At 28.7% G+C, this 19336-nt stretch overlaps 3 protein-coding genes across 3 annotated transcripts; 2 read left to right on the top strand and 1 right to left on the bottom strand.

Moving 5' to 3' along the window:
• Positions 1–12870: 12870 nt before the first annotated feature.
• Positions 12871–14286, top strand: AtWU_01549 (dimethylaniline monooxygenase; the record flags this gene model as incomplete). Its single annotated transcript, XM_035496663.1, has 1 exon — positions 12871–14286. One exon carries the CDS (start codon positions 12871–12873, stop codon positions 14284–14286), a length of 1416 nt encoding a protein of 471 aa, XP_035352556.1.
• Positions 14287–14497: 211 nt separating this feature from the next.
• Positions 14498–16215, bottom strand: AtWU_01550 (MFS general substrate transporter; the record flags this gene model as incomplete). The annotated part of the gene is made up of 3 exons (XM_035496664.1): positions 14498–15293; positions 15361–15888; positions 15950–16215. 3 exons carry the CDS (start codon positions 16213–16215, stop codon positions 14498–14500), a joined length of 1590 nt encoding a protein of 529 aa, XP_035352557.1.
• Positions 16216–17417: 1202 nt separating this feature from the next.
• On the top strand, positions 17418–18869 carry AtWU_01551 (uncharacterized protein; the record flags this gene model as incomplete). Its single annotated transcript, XM_035496665.1, has 2 exons — positions 17418–18368; positions 18516–18869. 2 exons carry the CDS (start codon positions 17418–17420, stop codon positions 18867–18869), a joined length of 1305 nt encoding a protein of 434 aa, XP_035352558.1.
• Positions 18870–19336: the final 467 nt, after the last annotated feature.

Raw genomic sequence — 19336 nt, forward strand, 5'->3', positions numbered from 1 at the left:
ACTTATTTCAAATCCCTTCTTGTTATATAATTCTTTGAGTATCTTTAATAGTAATATAAAGAAAAATAAAAATAAAAATAAAGATAAAGACTGCTTTTTATCTGTATTATCTTGACTAATAATAGAAAAACTGGTTTTAAAAGAAATATATCTTAGAATAATCTTATTCCAGGCCGGCTTAATTATGCTGTAAGATCCTAGAAGTACTTATACTGGAATAGGTGTGGTTTATATAATATTAATTATTATAATTCTTAAAACTATGCTTACTCTAACTATTAAAAAGCTGGGTTATATATTACTTATAATATATTTAATATTTATAATAATTTATATAAGTAATAATATCTGAACTTAGATTTATTATTAAATTTTTTATAAAACTGGACAGATCTGACCTTGTTATTAATAATATTAATAATATTATATAATTATTATCTTAATCCTGTATTTATCAGGACTATAAATAATATAATACTTTTTTAAACCCTAAACCCTAATATTTTATAGTAAGTTATATAATATATTATTTAATATTTATTATTCCCTCTATTCTTTACTTATTTTTATTAGTATGAATAATAATATTTTTTTATTAAATTATAATATCATGTCTGGAACATTAAACTTTATTAAAAAATAAAAAATCTGGTTTATTAATTAATTTTTTTTTACAGAAAATAATTTATTAAGTTTAATAATATGATACTAATATTAATTAAGAGAGAATAATAAACTGTTCTTTATTTAATTATCTTAACAGAATCAGATTAAATAGACTTAATTTTAATATTTTTCTGGAAGCAAATATACTTTATTATATATATAATAAATATTATTATATAATATAATCGAGTATTATCTCTTTAAGACTATATATTCTTTATTAGTTTTTTATTGTTATATACTAGAAAAGAAGTATAAATATCAGTTAATTATATTTATCAGATAATTTAATCTATAAAAGCTAATTAATATTTATTATAAATAAAATAATATTAAGATATTTATACTAACAGCTACTCTCTAAAATCTTCCTTAGAAAAATAAATTATTATTATTTTTTTATTTATACTTTATCCAAGCACAGATTATTCACGTGTATAAATTACTGGAGAAAATATATTAAAATTAATTTTATAAAATAAACTCATATTAATAAAATTAAATAATTATAATATACTAGTTTTCTATTCTATAAAATATATATTTATTTTAGATAAACTTATATATTTAAGCTTTTTAAAAATTAATAAAAAAAAAAAGCTCTGTGACATGCTGAAAAAATAATAAAAAAATATAGAAATATTCTAGTAATAATAATTTAGATATTTAAAAGTAGTATAGATTAGAATATTTATAATCTAGTAAATAAAATAAAATAATCTTTTTTAATTAATAATAGTCTAGCAGAGCTGTAAAAATAATATATTAAAAAAATAAAATATATATTAACTATATATATTTAATATTTATTACTAGAAAATATTTAATATCTTAAAAATCTTCTCTAAGCAGCTAATTAAATCTATAATAAATATTAAATTTATTTTTTTTATCTATGCAGGTAGCTCTTCTTCTATCTTAATTTATCTATAAAAATCCTAAGATAATTATTATAATAAAATATTTAATATTTAATTTAACTACTATACTGATTTTAAGCTAGTAATAATATACTTAATAAAAATCAGATCTCTAATAATAAATACTATAAATTAATATAATTTATCTGAAGATATTACATTCTCAAAAATATTTATATAGATTTTATATACTAAATTAAAAATCTTTAAACAGATATTAAAATATTGAATAATATTTTTTCTTTTTTTTTTAATAAAATTTAAATTTATAAAATTCTTATACATTATATCCTGTTCTGATATTTATTTTGATTAATTTATTAATTTTATTAAACAAATCTAGAGTGCCTTTGAATTAAATAAAATTCTTATATTAAAATTAGTAAATATAGTACTAGTCAGATTCTAGAATTAACTAGATATATTATTATTACTAGAATTAAATTATATAGATATATTCTTATCCTTAAAATAGACTTATAGAAACTGTTGCTGGAAGTATATAATAATTTATATAATATAAATATATATTATTAAATATTATTTAGTACTTTCCTTCTTCTTTTTTATATTTTATAAATAAAAAGTATTAAACCCTTAAACAGGCCCTTTATATTAATTAAATAATTATAATCTTTTCTTAATATTTTATAGATACTTTTAAAAATTAGATATTATTTTTTTAATTATAATTTTATACTGATTAATAACAGCACTGGTAACAGTAGCTTAATAATTAAATATAATAAATTAGAGTTAATATCTTATAGTTATTATAAGATCTATATATCTTATAATATAATATTCCTGAGAATAATAAAAATAATTACTTTATAATCAGCAAGTATTGTTTTCAGATTATTAATATTTCTATTTATATACTGTAATTTAGCCCAGTTATAAAAGCTTATATATTAGTTATTAGAATAAGCTATATATTTATAAATAATTTCTTTGAACTTATTATATATTTTTCTATATTATAAAAGAAATAATTTTAAACTGGCCAGCTCAGCTTTATTATTTATTATTATTAAGATTAAGATACTAAGGATCTATATTAAAAATTCTAATTTATATCATAACTTATAAATTATTTATTATATATTCTTAAAATCCTTAATTAAAGTATAAAGTAATTTACTTATTTTAAATATAAAAATCATAAGTATAATCAAGCTAGAGATTACAGAGAAAGTATCTACTATATTAATTTATTCAGTCTGGAAAAGAGGATTAAAACTAATAAATAAAATATTAAAAAAAAAATATATTAGAGATTTAATTATATATTTTAAAAAATATAGTTTAATCTGGAAATAATTCTCTGGTTTTTAAATTTAATTATAATTAATAAATTAAGTACAAGACTCTCTATAAATAAACTAGATAATTACAGAAATACTATAATTAGAAAATATAAGATTTTATATTAAATATAATAACTGTTTATTTTATATTTTATTTATAATTATAATAGAAACCAGAGAAATAAATATATTATAATCTTATTAAGCTTTTACTATATTTTTATATCTTTTATAAGAAATAATAAAGCTTTACCAAAGTAGAGACTTATCATATTTAGTTTAAACTAAGGATTTTATATATAATCTGAATATAATTATAATAAAAATATATATAGTAATACTGAGCTTTTACTACTAGTAATCTAAGACTTTATAATAAAATATATTTTTATTAATATAAGAATTAACCAGAGCTGTTTTTAAAAAATAATTTATCTTATTCTTTTATCTAAATTTTTAAAAAAAATAACTTAATTTAGATTTTAAAATCAGGCAGTCTAATTAATAACAGATATATAATTATTAATATTATAATTTAACTAATTATAATACATGATTAATATATATAAAAGAAAGACCTTTTATTTGTACTGTTTTAAGCAGTCTATATAAAGACTCTATAAATATTAATCAATATCTATTATAGTAGTTATCTTTAGTAAACAGGTATTATAAGTTAAGAAATAATTAGAAGGGATCTCTAAACACTTATTATATATTAATTATCTAGTGAACTTGATACAGAAGCTGGTATAAGCTTTTATTAAATATAAAAATAACCAGAGAAGAATAACTCCTATTTTAATATAAATATAACTAACTTGTGGTTTTTAATAGCTTATTTAAACTTTTATTAATCAGATTAATAATAAATATTGAAAGGTCAGCATATGTTTTCTGTGATAAGAAATAAAAATTCTTTTTTTAAAAGATTAAAAATTTCTTATCTTGATATTCCAGAGTAATAATATATTATTTTATCATGAGATCTAGTAAGGAGATTATAATCTATAGTTTAATTAAATTATAATTATAATTAGTAGCTTTCTCTTTAGGATTATAAATATAATATAATAGAATTAGTAGAAATATTTTAGTATATTTTTAAATAATTTTAGTAGTATTAGTAAGTTCCCGGGCCGCTTATACCCTGGTATACTATTATTAATAATAGAGCTTTAGCTTATTTAATATATATAATTTAATTATTTTTTATTATTAAACCAGAAAGCGCGATCAGAAGTCTGAGAATATTCTATATATATTTTTAAGTATAATTTACCATGGAAATTAATCTCAGTATATATTAAAGAATCAGGTTTATATCTTTACTTTTTATATTTTTTCTTACATAGTATTCTAATAGAATATTTTATTTTTTATCTTTTCTAGCTATCAAGTTATCTTACTAAATTAGAAGATATCTGGTTAGCAATCTAATAGTCCATATTATTTAAGACTAGCTGTATTTATTAGATAATATATTTTAATATATTTTATAATCACACGGTTTATTATCTAATATTATATAATAATATATCTGTTTTCTTATCTTTTTCTTTTTTTATAGTATTCCTAACAATGAATAATTATAAGAGATTAATATTAATATAGATATAACTATTATTTACAAAATAACAGAATATTCTGAGGAACTAACTATTACTATTTATCTAATATTTTTATAATCTTCTAAAAGTTTCTGACAGGATTCAGTACCTGTTATTTATATAATAAATAAATAACAGCTGATAAGACTTAGAAGACTTAAAAGATTATTTTTATCTTGTAAGTTAATCTACTACTATTATAATACTTTATATATTTTAGTTAAAAAAACTATAAAAAATGGGATTAAGCACTATCTGGAATTATAAGATTATTAAGATTACTATAAAAATATTTTTTACTTTATATTATAATAATATACTAGCTGTTACTACTGGACTCCAAGACTTAATCTTCTATATGAATAGACTATTACTTATTTAATATTTTATAAGCATTAATATATTATTTTTTATCCAGTTAATATTAATTAATCAGAATATAAATACTTAGCTTCTTTCTGTTAGAATATTTGAAAATTATTATTATTATTAGGAATTTATCTTTTATATAAGATTACAGAATAAGCTGTAAGATTATAGAATATATCTAGAATCTTAGGTATATTATTAAATTACTAAAACCTGAATAAAGATCAACAGTTAGACAGCCTATCTGGTTATTCTATATAAAAATTATTTTAAATCTTTTATATCTCAACTACTATTAAGATTGATTAGTTCTGACTTTACATATAAATAATATATAGTAGAAAAACTGATATATATTTTTCCAGATCTTTAAATTTCTTTCTTATATGTAATATATTGATATATCTAGAATTACAGATAAAATATATATATTATATTATAATAAGATACTATTTATACCTATTTAAATTTTAAAAAGTATAAGATAATTATTTATATTATTTCTAATTTATTTATATAATATTGAGTCTTTCAGACTTATAATAATTAAGTTATCTTATATTTAAAAAGAGTTTTTTATATAATATTATTAGATGGGCTGCCCAACTGTATGGGCTGTTTAATTATTAATTATATTAATTAACTATAATATGATCTTTCCAGAATCCTATTAACAAGCCATGGAAACTAGTTTGCTTTTTAATATTATAAAAATCTAAAGTCTTAGATATAATTAAGTTCTAGAAGCTCTCATAAGGACATAACTAATTATATCTTAATTAAAACTAAATACTTTATAATATTTAATATATAGGAATTTGGTTTCTTAAGATTAATTATCAAGTTATTAAAGCTTAATATAATCAGATAATAAAGTAGTATAATAATAAATTAATATAATAATTCTTAACTTTTATAAACAAGCCATTATTCTGTCTATTATATTATAATGATCACTTTAAATTAAAGTAATTAAATATTATATAAATAACTTATATTCAAGCAAACTAGGTATTAACTTTATCTAGATATTTGAAGTAATTATAATTTTTTTTATTATAATTACTACAGTATGGTAGCTGATATTAAACATATTTTATTATCTATATAATCTCAATATTCTTTTTCTGAGTAATATAATATATAATAAAGTTATTTAACATATTTTCTTCTTATAAAAAGCATTTCAAGATCTTCTTCTTATTTTTTTTATATTAATCTACTATACAGAATTAATCTAATTTTTATTAAAATAATACAGTATTCTGTATTACTATTTCTGTATCTTTATAGACTTTTTCAAGTATTTAATTAGTAATAAATAATAATAATCCAGCTTTCTGTAGTATTTCAATCTCTGCTTTTTAATAATTCAGTTAATAAAAAATTAAAGATATTTTACTAAGATATATAGATTAATTAGATAATGATATCAAAGATAGTAGAGATATTTAATTTAAATCTTTAAAATATTAAAGTACTCTTTAAGAATTATATAGAGAAAGCCCTGTTACAGTAAAATCTTACTTTATATTTATTATATTAAATACTTTTAAATATATTTTTTTAAAATAATAAAGAAAGTCTTTTTTCTATATATAATAGATATCTTAATTAATTATATTTTTAATTTAACAGCTATACAGGGTCTTTAATAGTATAAAATAAGTAATATCAAGTAGTTAAAGTTTATGGGAAAAATAAAGCAGTATATATAGAAAAATAATTAATCTTTTTTTATAATATTAGTTAAATTTAACAGTTAAATAACTTCTATAATTATTAAGAATAAGAAGACAATACTGGCTCATTATTTTAGAAACTGTATATATATTAAAATATTAAAACCAGTTAAATATAAGTTTATTATTTATTTATTTATTATTACTAATACTGATCTACTAGTTATTAGAAATAGCTTTAAATCACTTTTCTTACTGCATCTTATTTATAAAGATAATTTATAAAGATAATATACTCCCTGCAGTATTAATTATAATAATTAAAATAATCTATTTATAATTTTCAGATTATATAAATCTTATATTTATTTAATATGATTCAGTATTATAAATAATCTTTACAGTTAAAGCTATTCCTATTTAAAAACTTATTTTATTTATATTATAAGTATTATGTTCAAGAATCCTATATTTTTATATAATATTCTATATTAATCTAAACTATTAATTTATAATCTTAATATTCTTATACTTTGCATATTAATAATCAAAATATTAAATATATTTAGATTTTAATTCAGCCTAGTAATATTAAACAAATTAATTAATCCAGTATTTATTAATAAAAGTATTTTTTAACTTTGATTTTAATGCTAAAAGAATTTTTATAAAATATTATACTTTAATAATAATAAGCAGATAATCTTATAAATCTAATTCAAGGATCCTATATTTCAAAACTAATTTATTATTATTAGATAGCTTTCTTAAATTTATCTCTATTTTAGTATAAGATTTAACACCATTTAAATAATTTTTTAAAATATTTATCTTGATATTAAATACTGCAGTATACATCTTTTTAATAATAAATTAACTGTAATTAAAGATCTTACAGATAAGTACTAGTTTCTTATCTCAAGAAAAATTTTTTATATATTTAAATAACTTTAATTTTAATTAAATTAAACAAGGTTAAATATCACGTGTTATATTATATAGAGTTTTAAAGTAATAAGAATTATTATACCGGCTTATTATTATATTATTTTATTATCTAATTATATTATTAGATTAATAAGTAGAATACTGGATTATTATAATTAGTTTTATCAAGTTTAAAAACTATAATTTAAAAAGTAATAATTCTAATATATCAGAAATAATCTTCTGTATTCTATTTTCTAGTATTTATAATATTAATAAACTATTTTAGTATTGTATCAAATATCAGCTCTAAATAATTTTTATATATCTTTTAATTATACTTAAAAAATAAACTCTGTAAATATTTCTTTAATAAAATTAAGATCTAGTAAATATAGAGACAGATATAGTAACTTTATCTTAGTATTACTATAATTATATTCTACACACTCAGTATAATGAAATAATATATTATTTATTATTAATATAGATTTAGGTTCCAGCTATCTTATAATAATAAAACAGCTGCTTTATAAATTTTTAAATATTAATATATTACTAATTTCCTGGAATTTATAGATAAAGTATAATATTATGCTGGGTATATATTAGCAATACTTAATATTATTATTCATAATAAATCTGAGAGATTTATACCAGTATTATTTTAATAAAGGACTATACTGTTCACTAAAATCTAATTTATTTATTAATATGAACATGGCAGTATAAATAAAATTTAGATAAATTATAAAAATAATAATTATATAAATCTATATTATAGTTTCTAGAAATCTAATAAACTATTTTCTTTAACTATCTAACTAATATAAATACTCTTTTATAATAGTAGTTATTACTATAATTTTAAATTTATTTTTTAAAAAAGTTATTATTTATCTAGATATAGATCCAGCTTTATAAAAAAATACTTATAAAAAATATTCATTATAAATAAATTATTATTTATAATTAGCTAGTTTTATTCAGAAATACTTTGACACTGCTGAAAAAATACAGGTTTAAATATATATATTAAATACTGTACTTATTATAACTAGCCATGTCAGTTATTTAAGTAGTAATTAAAAACTTATTTAAAATCATACTATAAATAAGCTCAAGCTGAGATATTACTAGACTTGGAATTATTTAGAATATATAAATAACTATTTATTTACTATAAAAAAATATAAGAAATAGTATGGTACAGGAAATGACTTGATATAATTAATTATTTATATTATATTATTATATTATTATAAGAAATCAAAAGTTCTAGAGATATATAGTATTTATATTATATAAAACATTATTAGTACTGCCAAGATACTAAAAAACTAGAAGTAAGACTATAAAATAATTAAAGAATATTCAGAATAAAACCTGATTTTAAATATTTCTATAAAATTATTATAGATACTCATAATATTTTAAGACTACTAATTATTTTAATTTATTATTAAAAATATATTAGAACAGCTCCAGGTATATTTAACTATATATTACTAAAACAAAATAGTTCAAGCTATAATTAAGATTTATTTTTACTAACTCTATTATAAAAAATAATAATAAATATATATTAAAGATATCTTTATACATGATATAAGACACTTAATAATTATTTAAAATATAATTATTATATAATAAAACTATTATTATTAATAGATATAAACACAGTAAACTCTTCACACTATACTAAAAAGATTTAAATCTTATATTATAAAATTATCCACGACAAAGTTCAGGAAGATATATAATAAAATTATATATAATTTATAATTTTCTATTATTTATTTAATAGTTTATGGCAAGCAGGATCTGGGTATTAAATATATATATAATATATATATCTAATATAATATCTAAAACTGAAGTCAGATTTAAATAGTTTTTTTTATATACTATATATTAAGCAAAGAAGACACTCTAGTAATTATATAATAATATATTTATTATCTAAACCTGCTGTAGTCTATTCTAGAAGTTTCTTATTTAAATAAATAGTTCTTAAATATAATATAAGACTAGGATTAATTTATAATACTATATCCACAGCTATAACTCTACAATTTATTTCATTTTATTCTAAAATTAATATAAAATAAAAAAAAATAATAATTACTTTTTATCTCTTCTGGAAGAGAGCAACATTATTATATATATTATATATTTTTAATAAAAGGCCATGAACTTATTAAATTATATTTTAAATTAATTATTTTTTATTAAACCAGGATTATTTTTTCTTTTTTATCTTATAATAAGAGGCCTGGAGTATAATATAATATTTTATTTTTTATTTTATTATTTTTATATATAAGAATATTTTTATAATACTTGTAAGAATTCCATGTTTTTATTATATTTTCTACTTATATTTAAATTAATATTTTAAATAACATTTTACTAAGAGATTAGCTCTAGCTTTAATTTCTTTAGCTCTACTAAGATTAATAACTCATTATTAATTAATTAATTAACTTTAGTTACTAGCCATTCAAATAATCATGACCTGTAGCTTGAATTATCTCTAAATAATATTAAAATTTATAAATAAATAATTAGATTAGTAATTCTTCTGATATACTAATCTAGATATATATTATAATAAAAGATTTTATTAAATTTCATTAATTTTATCTAAAAAAATATTAACCATGTCTCTTCTATAAAAAATATTTTAAATATTTATAATTATTATTAACTGTTTCCCCTGCGTTCTGCTACAACCAGTAAAAGATAATTAGAAAATTAAATCTAATTATTTTACTGAGTTATTTAAACTAACTGTTTAGCATTTTAGTGGAAATATTAAAAAAATATATATCAGGATTAGCTAAGTAAAAAGTAAGGAAATTAGCTAATTTAAATATTTATAATATATATAGCTGCCTGGTAGAACTGATATAAAGATATTTAAAAATAAACTTATATATTAACAGCCTGAGAAATAATATCTTAGAACAGAATAATAAACAAGACTTACTTAAAATTTTAAAAATATTTATTTCCAGGCTGTATCTGTTAAATTAAATATTTAGATATTTTATATAATAATTCAGAATATATTATAGTTTCTTTTTATTTCTATAATCTTTAGTATTATATGGTTTTATTTCTAGAATTATATAAAATCTCTCTCAGCTAGTAGAAAATAAAGTAATTATTATATTAATATATTTTAATAATATAAATATTCTGGATTATTATCTGATTATTTTTATTAAAAGAATAATCAGAACAAGCTGTACTAGGTCTCATGGCTTAATTATAGTTATTTATAGGACTTTTAATAATTCAAAAATATTTTCAGATTATAGTATAGATTTTTCCTTTAATTCTATCCGAAGTTTATGTTTCTTTATTATTTAATCTCAGATCTATATAATCAGCCCTCAGTAAAATATATGAAGTATAAATAAGAGATCTTATATTTTAATTATTTTATTTTTTATTTTTAAGAGAATTATTAGACCTGTCTTTTTTTTTCTAAATTATATTTAAATATTCCAGTATATCTGCAAGATTAATACTATCTTAATATACTAATAATAAATAATAACTATATAGTCAAAGAAGATATATTATATTTTTAAGTTTAGTAAATCAGCTTTTAATAATTCTAATATATTATACTTAATTTTTATACAAAATCTGTAATCCATTTAAAGCCCTATATTAATAATATATATTAATATATTTATACCAGTACTAGAACTTTTATACTCTCTTCTAGAGATAAATTATATCATTATTATATTACTACTTTTAAATAATAGAATTATCTAGATCTCTTTTCTCTTATAATTAGTTATATTAAGTACTTCAGCCTAGGCTAATATAAAACTTATATTCTAATAAATTATTTCTATTATTATTATTATTTATATCTTTATAGGCTGGTCTGTTTATCCTGGTTTCCTGATACTTTTTAAAAATATTATATTTTCTATTATCATAATTATTATATTAGTAGTAGTGCAGTTGCTCTTGGAATCTAATCATTATAAAAATATTTATTTATCTTTTTTATATAATTAAAATATAAAAAAATATTTAAAACAGTAGATAATAAATAAAAGATAATCAAGAATAAAATAAAAAATAATAGAAAAAAAGAGATAGAGAAGAATACACAAGAATAAAGAAAAATAATTAGAGATTATATAAATAATAAAAAAGAATTTTTCAAGTGAAAGCCAAGGGCATGTATATTATAAAATAAAGAAAAGAAAGCTTAGAATAAATATCTTATTATTTAATTAACTAAATTTTTCTCTGTCTAAAGAAGACTGGAAAAAACTTCTAGCTTTTTATATATTTTTATATCAAGCAGGAATATAAATACTTGCCAGCTAGATTAATATTCTAGATTTTACTATTTCTTGATAATTTAATATATAAAATGCTGAGTTACTAAGCAAGATTTATATAGATTCTACAGGTTTTAATAAAAAATAAAACAGTTAATATAAAATCTATAATAAATAATACCTTAGCTAGAGAACACTGATAGACTTTATATTATTTTATTAACTGAGGGCTCCTGTTCACCTGTACAGTAGAAAATCATGATAGATTATTATAAGAATAATTCCAAGATAATAATCAAAATAGAGTTAAAGCATCAGTATCAAAGGACTGTAAAAGCAGCATTACAACAACCACAAAAGAGGCAGCTCTTTCACCGAAGTGTTGCTTCAAATTATAAAATATTCTTCTCTATTTAAAATTAATCTTTGAGTATTATTAAGAGTTTCTTAAATAAATAGAATACTGTGTAGTTAATCTTATAAACTAAAGTATAAAATAATAAAAAAAATATATAATATTATGAATATTATTAAATTAATACTTTTTTAGAATTTTAATAATAAATAGAATTCTGCTCTCCTGTTTTGCTGTATTTTTTGATGCTTTAAACTATATTAGTAATATGGTTAATAGTTAAATAGCTTTAAATAAAGAAGAAAAGGGAGGGGGCAGGGTGTTTATATATAGATTTAAACATATTAGATATGTAGTAGGTGGATGGCCGGTGCAGGTAGATGGCTGGTACAGCCGGGAGTTACATTATAGAGTAATCACTTCTAGACTATCAGTCACAGTCGAGGTATTGCGTAAAAGTAGAGATAGCAATCCCGATGACACCATCTGCCGAAAGATTTGGTATGCCATTGACCACTTATCGTCCCCGAATCTGCCTACGGCCGGCAAACCAACTGCATGGCTCATTCTAGCGTCGATCACGCAACGCCAATAGCACGCAACATGATGTCTCCAAGGGATGATTTCCCCGCACAACTACCAGTATATATACCGATGTAAGGGCTGTAGGATGTATCTGTATACCACGTCACATCAATCTGCAAATGCAAACATGACACCTAGATATCGTCGAATTGCGGTCATTGGCACAGGCCCTTCAGGCCTCTCCGCCGTCAAGGCTCTCCATGACGAGAATACCTTTGACAAAATTCAGGTCTTCGAGAGGCGCGACCGTGTAGGAGGCATCTGGCACTATGACCCAGCCCCAGACCCGTTTCATGCCCCCGGTAGCCCATCACAGACTCCCAACATCCCCACCAGTCTTCCCCAGTTCACCTCTCCACGCCCGGAAGACACCAGTGCCAGAACAGGGATTTACTCCCACCTCGACAGCAATGTCGGTGCCAAAACAATGGCTTTCACCCACACACCATTCCCCGAAATCAACTCATCAACCTCAATCAAAACCTTCGGCCCATCCAATGCCTCCCGTCCGTTCCGTGCCGTGGCCAACTACCTGGAGGACCTCTTCATCCCCTACCTGCACCTAGTCTCGCTAAGCACGACAGTCGAACGGGTCGAGAAAACCGGCCACGAATGGACCCTGACCCTCCGTAAAACCGGCCAGCTCTACCGCAGCCTACCCCAAGACTACTGGTGGACCGAGACCTTCGACGCCGTAATTGTCGCTTCAGGTCACTACAACGTGCCTTCCATCCCGTCCATTCCAGGCCTATCCACCACAGCCTTAACACACCCCCACGCCTTCGAACACGCCAAAGCCTTCCGCCACGCTGACAACTACGTCAACAAGCGCGTGCTCATCATCGGCGGCAACGTCTCCGCCGCTGACCTCGTCACCGAACTCCACGAGATCGTCTCCGGACACCTCTACATCAGCCAACGCGGAATCAACCCCGCCCTCGAGAACGCCTGGACCCTGCCCAACGTCGAGCGCAAGCCCACTCTATCTCGCCTCGAACCTACCACGGCATCAGGAAGCACAAACAACACCGTAAGAGCCCATTTCACCGACGGCACCAAGCTTGAGTCCATCGACCGTGTCATCTTCGCCACAGGTTACACCGCGTCCTACCCCTTCCTTGTCCCGGACCCCGTCACGGCTAATAACCGCGTTGCGGGATTCTACCAGCACATCTTCCGCATCTCGGATCCCTCTCTGGCGTTGGTGGGCCAGGTGCGTGCTGCTCTCAGCTTCCGCGTCTACGAGTACCAGGCTGTTGCGGTGGCGAGGTATTTCTCTGGTCGAGCGAAGGAGCTGCCGAGTCAGGCGGAGCAGGATCGGTGGGAGTTTGAGAGGTTGAAGATCAAAGGGAATGGGGTGGCGTTCCACGAAATCAAGCCGGATTTTAGGGAGTATTTTGAGGCGTTGTTGGAGATTGCGGGTGACGGGGCTGGATTGGCCCCGTTTGAGGATAGGTGGGCCGATGAGGCATTTGAGATTTTGAAGGCCAAGGATGAATATTGGTTGAGATTGAAGAGGGATCAGAATAGGGCGAAGTTGTAGGGAGCTACTATTGCTCTGGGATACTCCTATTTGCGATTGGTTAAATAGAATCATGTTTGTTGTCAACAACTTGCGAGTGGCAGGATATCCGTCATAATATTTATTCCAGAGCATCGTGACTATAAATACTGCTTGGTTCTCTATCATCTGTTTATGTCTTATCTACTGATTGATTTCTATGAATCTCACAGACAGTAATGCCCGCGAAGACCTAGACCTCAGAAGACCTTTTCCGTCCCACATTCCCGATCTTCCGTAACCCGATTGAACTCACCACCAAACTGACAATATTCATCGCAAAAAGGAACCAAAATGCCGCCCGATAGCCCACCATCAGTGCCCCCGGACTCTCCTTATTCTCCGATTGAGCGTACTTATCAGTCACGCTATTTGCGATCAACGCCACCAATGCCAATCCAATGCTTCGACCAAACTGTGACACTGTATTGAACACGCCCGCAGCCAGCCCCTGTGTCTCCACAGGAAACATCCCAGTAATAAGAATGGTCGAAACCGTAAATAGAACATCAGCCGCGATGGGGTTGAGGCACATGGCAAAGAATGCACTCCGCCAATATGTCCACGCGGGATTTATAAGTGCTATGAGCAGCGGTGAGAGGGATGAGAGAACAGTGGCCCAGTTGATCAGGGAGTCTGCGCGCACTCGATGCAAAATCATGCCAGTGACCAGGCTTGTGAGTACGCCCATGACAGTTACTGGGATGAAGCGTACTGAAGTACTGAATACCGAGAGTTGCTGAACGTCCTGGAAGAAGAAGTTGGCTATTTGCTCAAAGGCATTGAAGGCACCCCAGATGAGGAATACGTTGGCGCAGATGCAGGTGAAGGCTGAATTCTTCCACAACGAGTTCTTGATTAAGGTGGGCCGAGATCGATGCTCTTGTTGACCTTGCCAGAAAGCGAAGAAGGACATAAGAATGATAGACAGGAAGAAAAGTATAATGGTGCTTGATTCGTGGATTTTTGATACATTATCTGTAATGACCCTGTTATAGTGAGTAGTCCAAGTTAGTGATGTTTTTCCATGTCAACTCGACCTTGGATTATACGAACGCTAAAGCATATGAGAGTAGAGCCAGCGCAGCACTTGCAGTAAGAGCTCCGATCCAGTCAATCCCAAAGATGATATTACGCCATGAAACACCCTGTTGCTCAGAGGTCCTGGCGGGCAATTGCCGTACCGATAGGAGCAAGACCGGGGTATTGGCAATTGCTGCGCTGTAAAAGCCCCAGCGCCAGCTCACAGTGTCTGCAAAAACACCACCCAGAAGAAGTCCGACACCGAATCCGATGGGTTGACCCGACCCCATCAGAGCAAAGGCAAGATTCCTGAGCTTTCCTGATGGGAAGTGCTCAGCAATGATGCTCATGGCAGACGGCATACAGAGTGAGGCCGCGACACCAGAAATTATTCTGAAGATTATCAGTTGGGTTCCGCTTCGAGCGAGGCCACAGGCTATCGAGGAAGCACTCTGTAGAAAGCATCCCGCGAGTAGAGTTACTTTGCTGCCTACCGCATCGGAGATGGCACCCGAAATGAGCAGTGTGCACCCTGTTCCTAGGGCGAACATAGACACGGGCCTAATTTACGTTTGTGTCAATGTTGTTCTAAGTGACAATACAATAAAGATTTATAACGCACCATAACTCCACACCAGGACTCAGGTTCAAATCCAAGGATATCTGTGGAACTGAAACGGTGACAAGACCACCTAGATAAGAGCCGATCAAAGTGACACAGGAAATGCAAAATATAACGACGGAGGCGTTTGGAGGTCCTTGTCGCTCGCTATCCGGCAGGAGAGATTCATTTTCGGAAGTTGTTTGCTGCGAGATCGACTGTTCTTCTCGGCTATTCTGCTGGTCAGACGGAGTGGAAAATTTCTTTAGTGTTGATGCTTGAGACATAGCATGTGTTGTAAGAATGTTTTACGAAGGAGGGGGAGTGGGAGGAGCGAGAAATTCGTGTGTTGATCCGCCAGGCAGACAGTTTAATATGGACGAGAGAAAGAATTCGGAAGAATCGGCAGGTGTTGTCTTAATGGCTACCCCGCCAGTCCATAGGGCCGAGCGAGACCCTGACCGACTCATGCTCGATTGACTATACCCGAACCAGAACTAAGTAGAATAGGGCAAGGAAGTCCGAGCAGCCTGCAGCTGCTTGCGCGGTTTCGGAACTCGTAAGGCTGTCTATCAGCTTATCTTGACATTCCCTATGCTATTTGTGGGTGTTACCGAGCAGCCTGGTGCCGAGATTCAATCAGTTGCAACAGGTACCGGGCATAGGTTCACTACAACACAATCGTACACATCGCACCTGCTATCCAGTCGCAACAACTGATCTTATCTTGACTGCTGATATCAGCAATCTACTCTACCGAAGGCCTTTATTTAGCTAGTACCCACAGTGACACTGCTTAGACGCATACGACGATGACCTATGTGAAATCGAGTAGCTTAGAAACGCCCGTTAAGTGCCCGAGCAGCAAAGCGCACTGTATTCGGATCAGAACAGAGCCTTAAGCATCCCGCCAGCTTGGGTAGCGCGAAGGAAAAGTTTCGTATGCAATACAGGCCACGCCAGTAGGGTTGGAATAATATTGGGAGATTCCCTTATACTATATGTGCCAGACACTCTAATGCCGGTGTGATAGGCTTATAACTTCCTCTACTATTAACATGGCACTGCATCTATCCCGTGAGGCAGCAATGTGCGGACAGCGAATGAGTGTCTTCCTTATCCTCAATTTGGCCCTACGCGGGGCCATGGAACGATGATGAGCTGGAGCAAAGCTAGATGGAGGAGGCGGTGTCATCCTCGTTATGATGACATACAAGAAATGACACCCGCCGAGCTGAACTCTATGGTATAGGTCAACAGAATTGCTTAGGCCAAAACAGTAAAGCTAGATTGTCCAGGAGGCATTAGAATTTGTGCTTGTATCTGTCGGACCACAGCGAGGCGGAAATTCTATGAAATTGTTCCACTAAATGCGTTATATGCAGCGAGAATGAGGAATTCAGTGCTCTGCTAATGTTTTCAATAGTAGTATTGAATTCCACGTGGCTGCCGACACCAGAAACCTTATTAATAGTCAATCAACGTCATCATGAGCAAACACAGACAGGCCGCCGCATATATGCAGCGCTCTCATAACAAAAACTCACATGCCAACATACAATCGTTCAATTATAACATCAAAATCATGGCTTCGAACGATGTTAAGGATACAGGAAGCGACGTGGTTACTGCCTGCGGCAGTCGCGGCTTCCTGGAATATCTCATGGATCCCACCTGCCCGATCCCTAAATACGCCTATCGAGGGCGAGAAGGTTTTATACATGACTACCAGCATGCTATCGATACGTACCAGTCTACTAGCGAGTGGATGCTGCTGACAGGTGTTACCGATGAAGCATTCCGCAACGATTTTTTGGAATCAGAAGATAGCCCATTTTCACGAGTCAGAACATACGACAGCGAGCACCAGATACTGCTCCTCATTATGCCGGAGTCAAACGCGCACGGCACCGCATCCTCTGAGTTCGATAAGCTTCTGTGTATGGCCACCGGACGGCTGGGGTTGCATTTGAAGTCCTTTGAAGGATACCATGCCATGGAAAGAGGGGGTAAGGTGCCTGATAGGGCCTGGCGCCCACTTCGACTCCCCCGTAACCGATCGACTGAGTGGCCTAGTGCCGTCCTCGAAGTTAGTTACTCAGAGACCAGAAGTAAGCTTATGGCAGACATAAGGCGTTGGTTCCACGCCTCAGGTGGAGACGTTAAGCTGGTCTTCACCGTGGACATAGATCGCCACGCACCAAAGATAGTCATCGAACAGTGGACGCATGATAAGGACAGCCGTAAGCGACGGGAGCAAGTAATCGGTATTTCTCAGTCGAAGACTGGCGTTGTGGTCACCGGTGCACCCCTGGAAATATCATTCGAAAGACTATTTTTATGCCCGACAAGCACTCCGGAAGAGAGCAACATCCTAATCCACGAGCCGGCACTGAGGAATTATGCTAATCTCATATGGGAGGAACAAGGCTATAAGGAGGTTGAGCGCATCTGACAGACGTGTCGAATTCTTCGTGACATTCAACCCTAGCTCAAACTAGGCTTTCCACACCCATGTGAATATCCCTACTGTTAGACAATAGCCGCTTCACACCACGGTTACCAAAATTCAACTAACATTTGACAGATCTCCTTATTGAATATGGAGAAGCATCCTGAGACAGTCCCAGAAAGCGACCGTGAGGAAGAAGATGTTCAGTTAGGAGAAGGAGTTATAGAAATACACGAGCCCGGAGAACATGTGACCGAAATTATCTTTTGTGGATATGCCTTCCACATCAAGCACGGGGTGCCCCGGGAGCACGGAGATGAGCTATGGGAATTGTGGGCCACAGAAAACATTACATACGAGGATATTCCAGAGCACTTGAAAGTCTACGAGTTTACCCCAGAGGAATATGATGTGTTGGAGAGAGAGGAGAAGAATTTCAAGCGTGGTGGGTTTGTGGCCCATTGGCAACAAGGACGAGGACAAGGATGAGGACATGGAAGAGGGTAGCTTGCCAGGAAAGCCTTGAGGTGATATTGACAAGGTTTTGTGTTCACCAGACCGTGTTCTATGTTACTGGTGTCATTGTTTATACGCTTTGTATTTGCCACGACGTAAGGGGAAGTCGACGAATGAAGGGTCGAGACAAAGAAGTTTTCCGAATGGATCCCAATATAGTGAGCTCCAGGATGAGGATCAAATGGTGGCTTACTATGCTGCCAGAGTGACTTTAGTAGGTTTTAGCTTATTTCAATCTTAGGGAATACTGCATCAAGCTGTAGAACCTTTACCAAGTAGGAGTATTGAAGTATGAATTGTACGAGGTTGCGGTGTGCCTTGTGGCTCACTTTCCCTTAGCACCCTTCCTGTTCTACTTGGAGCGCTGGGCTGTGGATGTAGAACGACTCGTCCCATACCAGTTATATTCTTGAGCAGCTGCACTTCAACGTTATATATTT

The sequence above is a fragment of the Aspergillus tubingensis genome, assembly GCF_013340325.1.
Source record: "Aspergillus tubingensis WU-2223L DNA, scaffold_3, whole genome shotgun sequence".
In the NCBI taxonomy this organism is placed as follows: domain Eukaryota; kingdom Fungi; phylum Ascomycota; class Eurotiomycetes; order Eurotiales; family Aspergillaceae; genus Aspergillus; species Aspergillus tubingensis.